Source organism: Microcaecilia unicolor, chromosome 7 (assembly GCF_901765095.1).
Source record: "Microcaecilia unicolor chromosome 7, aMicUni1.1, whole genome shotgun sequence".
Taxonomy (NCBI): Eukaryota; Metazoa; Chordata; class Amphibia; order Gymnophiona; family Siphonopidae; genus Microcaecilia; species Microcaecilia unicolor.
The window spans coordinates 207648816-207660994 of record NC_044037.1 but is presented as its reverse complement, the minus strand read 5'-3'; the positions used below and the strand labels follow the sequence as shown (position 1 = coordinate 207660994).

Genomic DNA, 12179 nt, shown 5'->3' with positions numbered 1-12179 from the left:
GCTAACACGCACATAACTCTAAATGCCTAGATTATACAAATTGCCCGTTAGTGTATGTTAATTTCTCCATGAACTTAATGAAAAAGGAAGTGGCAAATGAGTGAGGAATGTGCCTTACAGATAGGACTAGATTCAGTAATTGGTGGCCAAATTTGAGCACCAAAAAAAATGCACGTTGAGCGCTATTCTATAAACAGCACGTCAAGTTAGGTACCATTTATAGAACAGCACATAGCACCGGGATCTGTGCCCAACTTAGGGTGCCAGAATTTATACCAACTGAAACCGGATATAAATTCTCATACGTAAATTAGTTGAGGATCTCCCAAATTCTATAATACTGTGCGCATCTTTAGTGAACACCCCCGACTTGTCCAAGCCCCCTTTTCAGTTGTGTGCTGAAAGATTTGCACGTGCATGTTTTTAGAATAGCACTTAGCAAGATGCATACACAATTCCAAATTGTTGCCAATTCATGACAATAATTGTTAGAGCCTAATTTGTTGGTGCTAATTGGCTTGTTACTCAATTGAACTGCACACACAATTTTGGGCACCATATACAAAATCCATGGGTTGATGTGCAAATAGTTAACATGCAGATAAATGCAGTGCTGTTAACACCACCTGAACAGATGTAGCCCATAGCATTGCATTACATACCATTGAGTTAACATATGGTAAAGAAGTTTTCCCTATCTTAGGGCCCTTTTACAAAGGAGTGCCAAAACGTGGCCTGCGGTAGTGTAGGTGCATGTTTTGGATGTGTGCTGGACCATTTGTTCACCGCGTCCGGAAAAAAAGGGGGCGTTTGAGCTGGGAGATGGACATGTGGCAAAATTAAAACCAGCTCGCGTCTATTTATGGCCTGAGCCCTTAATGCCGCCCACTGACTTAGAGGTAAGGGCTCGTGCGTTACCCGCGTGGTAACCATCCAGCACACACCAACTGCCGATTACCACCAGGAATGCCCCGTGGTAGACAATAGAAAATTTTCAGAACATGCCAAACTCAGGTGCATGTACTAGCCAGGCAGTAATGCCAATCTGACATGCACTGAACATGCATAGGCCCTTAAGTGCCTTGGTAAAAGGGTCCTTTAACTTAATGGCAAAATGTTGAGAATATCTGCAGTTACTGTGTGTTAATTTTCGTGGTTAACCCATGGTAACTGCAAGATCTAAGTCCACTTTAGTAAATAGTACCTGCTAAGATTTATAGTGATGTCACAATACATCTGTAGCCTGATAGTGAAAATAAATATTACGATACAAAAGTGAAGCAAGAAAGAAACACATGTATTTTGGATAGGAGCCAATAATATGTACAATAGAGAATATCTCAATTCCAGTCACTGAAGAAATGCTAATTAAAGAAGAAATTACATTACCTTTGGCCCAGGCAAGCCATCAGAACCAGGGAAACCTCGGTTACCTGGTGCACCCTAACATAAAAACAAAAACAAATTCTCAGAAAAAATCTGGATTAAAATGTTCGGCAAGTAGGATTTAAACTGCTAGACATATGCCACCATTGGTTATAATTTTCACTTTCACCAAATGTCTACATTGTATAAACCCTTGTACATAGCCCTGGATTAACTATAAAGCAAAATAAGCACCTGCTTAAGGCACAAAGGGAATAGGAGCACCACAGAGTTTTTTTTCCCTCAGCTATCATGCCCTTAACTTTTTCACTGCCTCTGCCACACCTATTGTCCAATGTGAATTTCAGTGTTTTTCAAATCAATATAAATAAACATGCTGGCCAATATTCAAAACTATTTAACCGGCCAGGAGCCTTTCCTGGCCGGTTAAATAGTGTTTTTAGCAACCTAACTGCGGATAATCAGTGGGAAATAACTGGTTATCTCCGCTGAACATTCTCGGTTAGGGGCTAGCCGTTATACAGTTATATCGTGTGACATACTTGGTTAGGCACAGATTATTCATCGCCAAACTGGCTATATTTAGCCTAGCAGGCCTACCTTTAACCGCTAAGCACTTAACCAGTTAGCACGGAACATTGGCTTAACCTGTTAAGTTGCTGCGGTCAAAAGTGAGACCGGATATTTAGTGCTGGTTACTGGATACAGGCTGGCATTAAATATCAGTCTGAGCACCGGCATCGGGCAGTCACCGCACAGCCTGAAGCTGGCTGAGTATTGGGGAGATTATGTTTTGTTTCAAATAATATTGATATTTCTTAGCACTTATTGAATCTTAATGGAAGGACCAAGGAGCACCATTGTTCGACTATGCTTAGGGCATCAGTTGAATATAATCTGGCCCTGCCTATAGAGCTTCTAACAATGCATACAAACTGTAAGAAGTGATTTGCATTCTGTACACCCAGATAGATGGTTATAAATTAGCCAGTCTCAGGTGTAGCCACATGTTAATGGGAACAAGTCCTGAATGGGCCTCAAAACACACATTTGCACCTGTCTTAAAGCAGTTGAGATGTATCCATGGAAAGTCAGCTTGGGGCAGCACATACATACATTTCAGAGCCTCATGTCCAAACTAGACATGGGGTCCTATTACTCGCTACCTTCATTGTTACTAGATAAGCATAAATCAAGGTGACAATCAATTCCAACACCGTTGTATAAATCCTGGGGTCCTTTTACTAAGCTGTGGGAAAAAGGGCCCTGCGGAAGCAGCAGGGGCTGTTTTCCCATATACCAAGGCCATTTTTACTGCAAAAGGTAAAAGCCCCCCCCCCCCCCCCCAAAAAAAAAAAATAGCCATGAGTTAAGATAACGCATGGCTGTGTGGCAGGGAGAACTTACTGCCACCCACTGAGATGGCGGTAAGGGCTCTTCCGGTAACCCGGTGGTAACCGGGCAGCACGTTGTGATGCCCGATTACCGCTGGGTTAGCGCAGTGCTAGATAAAACAATTTTCCAGAGAGCGCTGGATATGGCGCGTGCTCAGTCCGGAACTATTGCCGGCAGCCATGTTGCCCTGGCAGTAGTTCAGTTTTAGCGTGCAGTAAGCTCATGTTGAGCTTACCACCGCTTTGTAAAAGCCCCCCCCCCCCCCCCTGTGAATAATTTTAACCCATAAGATTTGAAGAAATAATAAAAACAAAACTATATACACAGCTTTGTTTTCATTATTGCCTAATTTAAAATTACCCACAGAGATTCTGACGTGCTCTCAATGTAAGTAATTTTTCTTGGCAAAACATCAATACTAGAAGGCCCTTATTACTAAAGTGTGCTAGATTTTGCACTTAACGAGCTTTAATGCAGGAAATTAATGTACAGCAAGTGCAAAGCTAACATGGAACCTAATAGGGGTGGTTCCCTGTATTTTCCATCACAAGTAATGCATTAACATTAACATGTGGTTACTTGTTCCCAGTTAATACGGATGCACTTAGTGCCTATTATTTAACAGGTGTTAAGTCATCCCACATTAACAATATGTTAGTCAGCTAGAGCATAAGTGCACTGCATTCACTGCCAAACAACCATTTTCTGCCCATGCAATGCCCCCTGACACAAAAAGAACTTCGTGTCAGATTCAGTAAAACAGAAGACAAGCAGGCAGTACAAACAGCAGCAGTGATCCAAGGAAGGATGAGACAGCAAAAGTTCACTCAAATGTAACTTTAATGAAAACTAGACCCAACCTGGCCAAGTTTCAGATAACCTTCATCAGGGGTCACACTGAATTTCCAAATATATTCACTGGTAATGCATAAGTAGCCAATATATATATAATGCGCTGAAGAAGAATCAGTTCAAATGCAGAGAGTACTGTCTACTCAAATATGAGAGCCAAAAAAATCAGTACCCAGCACTGTTCTTTAAAAGGCGCGCCAGGTTAAGTGCTCTTTATGGAATAGCATTGGGCACGAGGACTTATACCAAACCTGAAACCAGTTGTAAATCCTGGCATGCAAGTTTGGCGCAGTATTCTATAATACTACACATATTTTTCTGGAATGCCTCTGACCCACCTAAGTCCCTCCCAGGGGAACGCCCCTTTGCAGTTACATGTGGATACACTTAGGCGCTATCCTATAACTGGGCATATAAGTGTATTTCCATGCCAATCTGCTGTTTCATACCCATTTTAGCATACTGCAGGCATTAGAATACATTTCTGTGCCAAATGTTGGGCATGGAATTAGCATCTAACTTTAAGCACCAAATATATTGAAACTGATCATTAATGTGTGGTTTACCACATGGTAACTGCTAAGTTACTGCAAAGTACCTTAAGACAGCTCTGCACTAGCAGTTACCATGCGGTAAACTACACATCAATGACCAAATTCAATATATGGTGCCTAAAAAAATTGGCGCTGAAAAAAAACACGTTTAGTTCTATAAACTTCGCCTAAAGTTAGGCGCAGTTTATGTTTAAATCATTTTTGTTCAATAAATGAACTCCAGACAACCAACATCTAACATATCAACACAGAAGAAATTATGCAATATACCACATTCCCGCTGTATCCAACCCTCCCCACCTCCCCCTCCCTTTAGCTATGCACATCTAGAATCCCATTCACTCTTCCAGGGCAACAGTGCTCATGAGTCAAAAATTTAGCAGGTAGCTACGAGCTCGTGAGGCAAACATAAGCAATAGACAACTACAGCAGTAACAGTATTCAAATTACAATACAAAGCATTAGCCAATGGGTTAACAGAAATCATGTTACTTCATGTGATTTGTTCTAAATGATTTTAAAATGAATACGTTGGTTTGCATTTTGCATTGCTCATTAATGTTTGTGTTAAGCTGCATTAGTGTCAAAGCATGGTAACATGAATATTAATTAACCATATTAAGTAACACATGAACATTTGCATTACTTAACATAATTAAACAATATTCATGTTGTTATAGCCTGATAATGTGCATTAAAGCTTGCATTAGTACTGACAGAGTTTAGTACATAGATCCCTATACATATTCCAGCCCCAATACGCTGTTTCTAAGATTTCTTACTCGTTCTCCAACGGACCTTGTGGGCCTACTGTTCCTGGTCACCACGAGGTCCTCTTTTTCCTTCTTCACCAATGGGGCCAGTTATTCCCTGAGGACCATGAGGACCCTATAGAAAGTGAAAATGAAACATATGTACATATCTAAATACCTTTTTGCTTTAACATACAAATCCAGTTCATTAATATCCCATAAGATTTCTATAATCTACTTATAATTAGTTCACAGTCAATCAAGAGTAACAAAGGGCCATATAGTTGTCCATGTGAATGACAATTGGCTTTGAGAGACCACAATTCCTGATGTGCAGGATTTCATGTGCATAGGCAGTTCTCATTTGCCCGGTTAAGTCTTAGTGAATCTATTAAGGACGATGAAATAGGACAACTTCAATATTTTCAAAAAGGGCATGGAGGATGGACAGACCAAAACTACATCCTGATGGGAAGCTATGGCTAAATAATAATGAGATGTGGAAATGTGGATGAAACTGTCACTGCCTTGTAAATCTTTCTAGTAGAAGCTGGCCTTAGGTGGGCTTCTGATGTCACCATGGCCCAAATACCCTTCTAAGATCAGAATTGCCTGGTACATAACAAAATGGCAGTGCAATCTGCCACATTATGGAAATATTCCATTTGTCACCACAGAGTCTGCCTTCTTAGGGTGAAAAGAAACAAATTTGGGAGAATTTTCTAAAGGATTTATTCTTTACAAAATAGAAGGCAACACCTCATTTGCAAACTTGTGGGTATGAGGCCTTAAGAAAAGTACTGGAAGAACAATTTAATGGATTAAGGCAAGAACTTAGGATTCTTAGAAAACATCACACTATTGTTATACAATTTAGTGAAGCACTTGAGCTCAGAAGAGTCTAGTGGCTCAAAATATATTTTCCTCAACTGGACTAGAACCATCAAGATGACTCAGATGATGGTTTAAATAAATTCAATCGCCTATGCTTCTGACAACTAAAGGCCATTCATAAGTAGTGCTACCTTCTACAAAGTCATGTTCACTGTCAATCACACTGAGATGAATTCTAACTAAGTTGTCTCTGGGATTAGGTTCTAAAAAAATGTAGAAGGTATTTAAGCAGTTTTGGTGTGGGGCTGAAGGAGGGATCTTGGGCCTTGCCCTTGCACCAGATGGTAAACCTCCTACATTCAAACCTATATCACATCCTAATAGAAACGAGGACTTAAAAAATCGTGTCAGGGAAATCAAGAGATGGAATCAATTCCCCTTAATATGAAGCCATGTAATACTAGAGACTGAATGTTGGTGTGGAAGTAGATAATCTTGGGTTATTCACAGTCAAAAAATTCAAATCTGATTTTCAATTCAAGCTGCAGCATTCCAAATGAATTTGAAATCTCCATACATAATTTACTTCTACTTTTGTTCTAGTGATCCACACTGGTCCTGAACTTTTAAAAGGAAATTCCATATGGACTTTCCCTTTGAAAACTAGCTTTCAGGTTAGCTGGTACATATCTTCCCTAATGATGCAAAAATATTCAAATGAACAGGGAATCTTTAAAATATAATTTAATTTACTAATTTATCACTGGGCTGAAATTATGAGTTTTTGTGACCCCAAAATGCTATTTTTGAAGAACCTTCAGTTTTCAAAAATTAAAAATCTGTTTTGTTTCAGATTCTGAATCAACATCCTTCCAAAACAAAAATAAAAGAAGTTTGAAAATTACAGGTGCTCATTCTCTCCCATCTTTGAAATAATTCCAAGAGGAGCAGAAAACAAATCTTACTTAACCCAAAAGGGGTTGTCATGATCACAGTTCCTTAGTCCTGTTTATTAAGGCTTTTGTTATCAAAGAATATGCATACTATAGACCCCCACTCTACTAGAGGGGGAAAATGTTTGCTGTTCATGTGCCATCTGATCTCCTGAAATAGAAGACTGGTAGCTTCCTTTACAAGATGGTCACAAATAGATCCATCTTGGATAGATCTCATATGAAGAGGATGTTGTTTGCTATCTCCAGATCCAGGCATAGGCACCAGCTTCATGGATGCTGTAGGTGCTGGAACATCCCCAATACCACCTCTTCATTCTCCCGCACCAGAACAGTTGAAGGGAGAGGAAAGATTTGAAGAGGTGACACAGGAGGCATATCTGGTATTGGGGTGCCCAAATGCCTATTTAGTGAAGCAAAGAAAATAGAAAAACAAAAGAAACTCAAAAAAGGTCATTGAGACATCCTCCTCCTCTGATGGTACAATACAAAAAATTAAAAAAAACTGTAAGGAAGTATGGTAGAATATGAAAAATTACTGCATGGTATTGAGAAACTGTAGGTAAGTTCTGCAATAAACTTCTGAGTTCACACACAATGTCATATGACCCACTTGTATGGTTTATTTTATCTGCTTGTCATCAGGAAATTCAGGGGCCCTTTTACAAAGGTGTGTTAGGTGCTACACGCGTGCAGCGTGCACCTAAACGAGACTACCACCAGGCTACCACACACCCCTGGTGTAATTTTAGATTTGGCATGCGCCCATATGCCTGGATGATTTATTTATTTCCTCTCGCACGCATTTCCATTGGCAGTTGGCACGTGCTGAGCCGGATCACTGCACGTGTAGCGCATGAGCCCTTACCACTAGACCAATGGGTGGTGTTCAGGGCTTATGCCAGTTTCGGGCAAGTGCCGATTTCAGTTTTACGCATGCCCTTTTCCCGTCCCATTAAAAAAAGACTTTTTTGCAGAATACAGTAAAAACTGGCCCAGCGCACGGCCCAATACATGTGTCTACACTACTACAGGCCACTTTTTACCATGGCTTTAGTAAAATGACCCCCCCCCCCCCCCCCACCCCCCAGTGTTCATATGTAATAATGTTTGAGATCTCTGCCAGCGGGAGTACTGAATAATGCCACATTATAAGGTTGTTTATGTTCGGAACTGAACTGAAATCTCCAACTCAATTGGAGGGTCAATATTCCGCCATTGCAGTCAGTGATTTTATTTTTAATGCTAGCTGCTGTGGTCAAAAATATTTGGAAATTCAGCACCACTTTCCAGATAGTGGCCAGTGCTGAATATATGGATAAGGTGGTGAGTGCCGGAACTTATCCCAACAGTGGCAATATTCAGTCTGCTATCCAAATAATTTTTATCTGGATATCTTACGACAACCTTCTCTCTGTCCTAAATTATCCAGGTAAGTTATCCGGATATCAAACTGAATATTGCCTCTATCCCAAAAAATTGTGGGACCAACCTGGCTCTGCCTCGGCACTATCTGCATAGTGCAGAGGTGGTACGTAACAATATTCAGAGGCACTATCTGGATGGTGCTTCTGAATATCCAGTCAGCAGCTGTCACCCAGATAAGTGCTTTTGAATATTGATCCCTGTATAGCTTGGAGAAAATTACTCATTTGATATAGATCTGAAGTGGTGAACTGGATGTGAAAACTTATATAATACTATGCCAATTCCTTTAAGCCATCCAACCATTGAATGACATTTCACCACAGCTACACTGATTTCATATGTTACAGTGGTTATGCTCTTGGATATACCAGTTATTTTCACTGCTCACTCTTGAGGAGGTGTTGCAACTCTTGTGTTGCAAAGCCAAAACTATAAATAGGGTACTTGGTTAAACAGGACAGGTAGGCACCTGCTTAGATGCTATTTTGTAAAGATACATAGATGTCCATATATGTCTCTTTTTTTCCACATTTCATATTATACAATCATATCGGAAAGAATGTAACTAAAGAAATTTAACCAAATAGATATGTAAAAAGAAAATTAACAGCAATAAATATTCCTTACAGTTGCGTCCACTAGATTAGAATAATAGGACCAAGATATACAGAATTTTTTTAAAAGGAAAATAATTAGAATCATCAATCAACAACAGGGTGGAGGAATGTTCCAAAGAACGAACAAAGTCAATAGTCTTCCAAAAATTTTGGAAATTTGGTTAAATTTCTTTAGTTACATTCTTTGTGATGTGATTGTATAATTTGAAAATGTGGAAAATAATTTTAAAAAGACATATGGACATCTATGTATCTTTACAAAATAGCACCTAAGTAGGTGCCTACCTGCCCTCTTTAACCAAGTGTCCTGTTTATAAAATACCCTCTGAATGCCGCGCCTCAGGGCATAAAGTCAAAAACTTCTGGCACCTTCTCTGTGTATTTCTTGAAAGATCAGGAAAAATATGTCCATATGTCTTTATAAAATACCATTATTTAGCGGCACATATTGTGCCTTGCCCCTAGACTATTCAAGTATGCATGTAAATTAGCATATTTCTAACCTATATGTGTACTTGCAAACTCCACCCATGCTCTACCCAAATTCCTTCCCTGTACATGCTTATCAGCAAAGTATGCACCAACATCTCATCGTTTGTAATTTCTACCACTCAGTATTTGTAAGAGGCCATTATAAAATTAACTCTTTATGTGTAATATAGTACATTTGTTTTAATTAACTGGGGTAAACTTACAGGTTCTCCTTTGGGGCCCGCTTCCCCCTTAAAGCCAGGAACTCCAGGATCTCCCTTAAAAAAAAGTTTAACAAATGTCAAATGAATTAACCTGCAATTAAATGTAATGCCATTTATTATGATGTGAGCAAAGTCTCTATTTTGCCATCTAAACATCAGAGGACTGTATTAATTCTTACAATTCTAATTTACTAATCCTATATCAAAACACTGTAGTTCTATACTGTGGACCAAGAAGTAGAAGTACAAAGCCCATCAAATATCACCCTGCAAGAAACTTTCTATAGGTTGCTAGATTTCTTTAATTTATGGTAGTTACTCAACTTTTCAGCTGCTCATAGTTTATATCAGAGTATTCAAAACTGCATGCACTTCCCCTCCTAGAGTCCTTCTAGTCTCTGGTGAGGCTTTCCGTGTCATTTTTTGACCATATTAGTCTTCTCCATGTCCACACTGACTGCTGTTCTGCAAAGGATGGCGTGCCATACAACTATTTAGGTGTGCCTTGGGCTTGAAAGGTTGGGAAATACTGCTATATGGCCCTAAGGATAATCTGACAGGGAATAGGGAAAGGATTACAATCAAAGCAGTGTACATATTATATACAGGTACTTATTTGTACCTGGAGTAATGGAGGGTTAGGGTGATTTGCCCAGAGGCACAAGGAGCTGCAGTGGGAATCAAACCTGGTCCCCCTGGTTCTGAGGCCACTACACTAACCATTAGGCCACTCCACCCTCCTCTTCTCCTCAGCCACTGTCCAACGTAAATTACCAGTCACGATACAATGGCTAAGATATGTAATGACAAAAAGTATAAATTAAGACTGAATTCAGTGTGTACAGCATGGGATCAGTTTTTTTTTTTCTACATGTATCTAAACTGCTTCTTAAATTTGCATTTATATTTAGGTTGGTATTCATTCCCTCAACAAAGAGCTGGTTATAGGAGGTCTGACAGAACAACTGTTAAACAGTTGAGATGCATTCTTATTTAATGTTAGATATTATTTTTGCAAAGACTCTGGATATAGTACTGAATATACTTCATAAGCTATAAAAATAAGGATAGTCAAACTTGGCATAAGCAATTTGGCTGTACAGATATTTGGAAGCATTCTAAATTGATATCAAGAACACCCTAAAGAATACAAACCACAGTTTTACAAATAAAATAAGAAAAAAAATGCATTGGTAAAGATGTTTTAAAGAACAAAAATTCAGGGGGTCTTTTACAAAGGCGCACTAGCGTTTTTAGTGCACGCTAAATGCTAGAGACACCCATATATTCTTATGGGTGTCTCTAGAGTTTAGCGCATCATTATTTTTAGCACACGCTAAAAACACTAGCACGCCTTTGTTTATCAGTGCTGAATGTGTTCCTGCTCAAAAACAAAAGTCTTTATTTGTTTGTTACTATACCTATTAGCATAATCTTCACGCCTATTTTACAAGTCCTCTTATTTTCCCATTTTACTTTTTAATTCTTTATTTTTTAATTCTCTTTTACAGTTTGTTCAGTCCTTGTTTACTTCCTCATGTTTCTTCTCTTTCTAAAGCCCTTCTTGCTGTCTTTTCTCTCCTACATTTCTAACTATTCACTAATTACCAAGATCCAGGCCACAGTGCATAACATGACTGTGCCTCGACAGATGACCGTTTCCCTGTCCTTTGCCTAGTTTGGCTTCAGCACAAACATTTTGTGTTAAAATACAGTCATGCTGGAGCACTGGAAGGTTGGGGGTGGGGGGAGTCAGACAGACAAGCTTAATGATTGGCACTGCAGCCTGGTAAATCAGTTACATCTGCAGCAAGACAAGCATCTGCTTATGCGAAGATCACCTGCTCACAGAGCTGACTGCCTTGCCTCCAGTGGTGTGTAGAGCCATTGGTTCATGCCCCAGGGCAAGAAGGTCTAGTAGCCAGCAGTGCCCCTGCTTTAACTAGCTGAGATACCATGGACAGATACAATAATCTATACACCATCCTACTACCACTCTCTTCAGTGGCCCTTTTTGGCCTGGGCACCAGAAGCTCCCCAGCCATGAGTGCAACCTCCTTAAACAAACTGTTCTCCTATGAAGGATCCTCCTGCCCATATATCCTCGGTGAAGTTGCTGAAACACTGACCCCAGTTTGAACAGTGGATCAGTGCAAACACACAAGTGTCTAACCATACAAAATGTTCTGCAACTGGCGAGTCCTTCTTATCTGTATCAGATTGTCTAGGTAAACACACTAACTCAGGGGCCAATGCTCCTCCAAGCAGTAGCAGAGAGAAAGGATGCAAAATAATGAAAGAGTAGCATATGGGAGCATCATTAATCAAAGGACTCTAACTCCAATAGCTTGTCTTCTGAGTTGGACTCTGATAGTGTTTCTGATTGCAAGGATCAAAATTCCTCTGCAGGTCAGTAAGTCAGAGCTATAGACAAGAGTAGACTGGAACCAGGAAAAGTTCAATATCAAATGTTATTATTACAAAACATGGAGATAAAAACCCAATATGGTCTAATTTCACCCATACAAGGGACTGCATCAGAGGATCACTGTTGAACAAATAAATAATAACCTAAACAGCATAAATTAAAACACGTAAAAAATTCAAATAACCAGCACATTCTTGCAAATTTTACAAATGTCACCTAAAGTTGGATGTGCAAATGCATGCCCAATTATAGAATAGGGTCAGTTAGATGCATAACATAATTAGC

The 12179-nt window shown here is 39.5% G+C and overlaps 1 protein-coding gene across 1 annotated transcript in view; it reads right to left on the bottom strand.

Annotated features, from left to right (window-relative positions):
- COL5A2 (collagen type V alpha 2 chain) overlaps positions 1–12179 on the bottom strand; it is a 335742-nt gene that overhangs the window by 118951 nt on the left and 204612 nt on the right. The window contains 5 exon segments of the mRNA XM_030208786.1: positions 1390–1443; positions 4970–4991; positions 4994–5009; positions 5012–5075; positions 9467–9520. Coding sequence (XP_030064646.1) covers positions 1390–1443; positions 4970–4991; positions 4994–5009; positions 5012–5075; positions 9467–9520 — 210 coding nt within the window.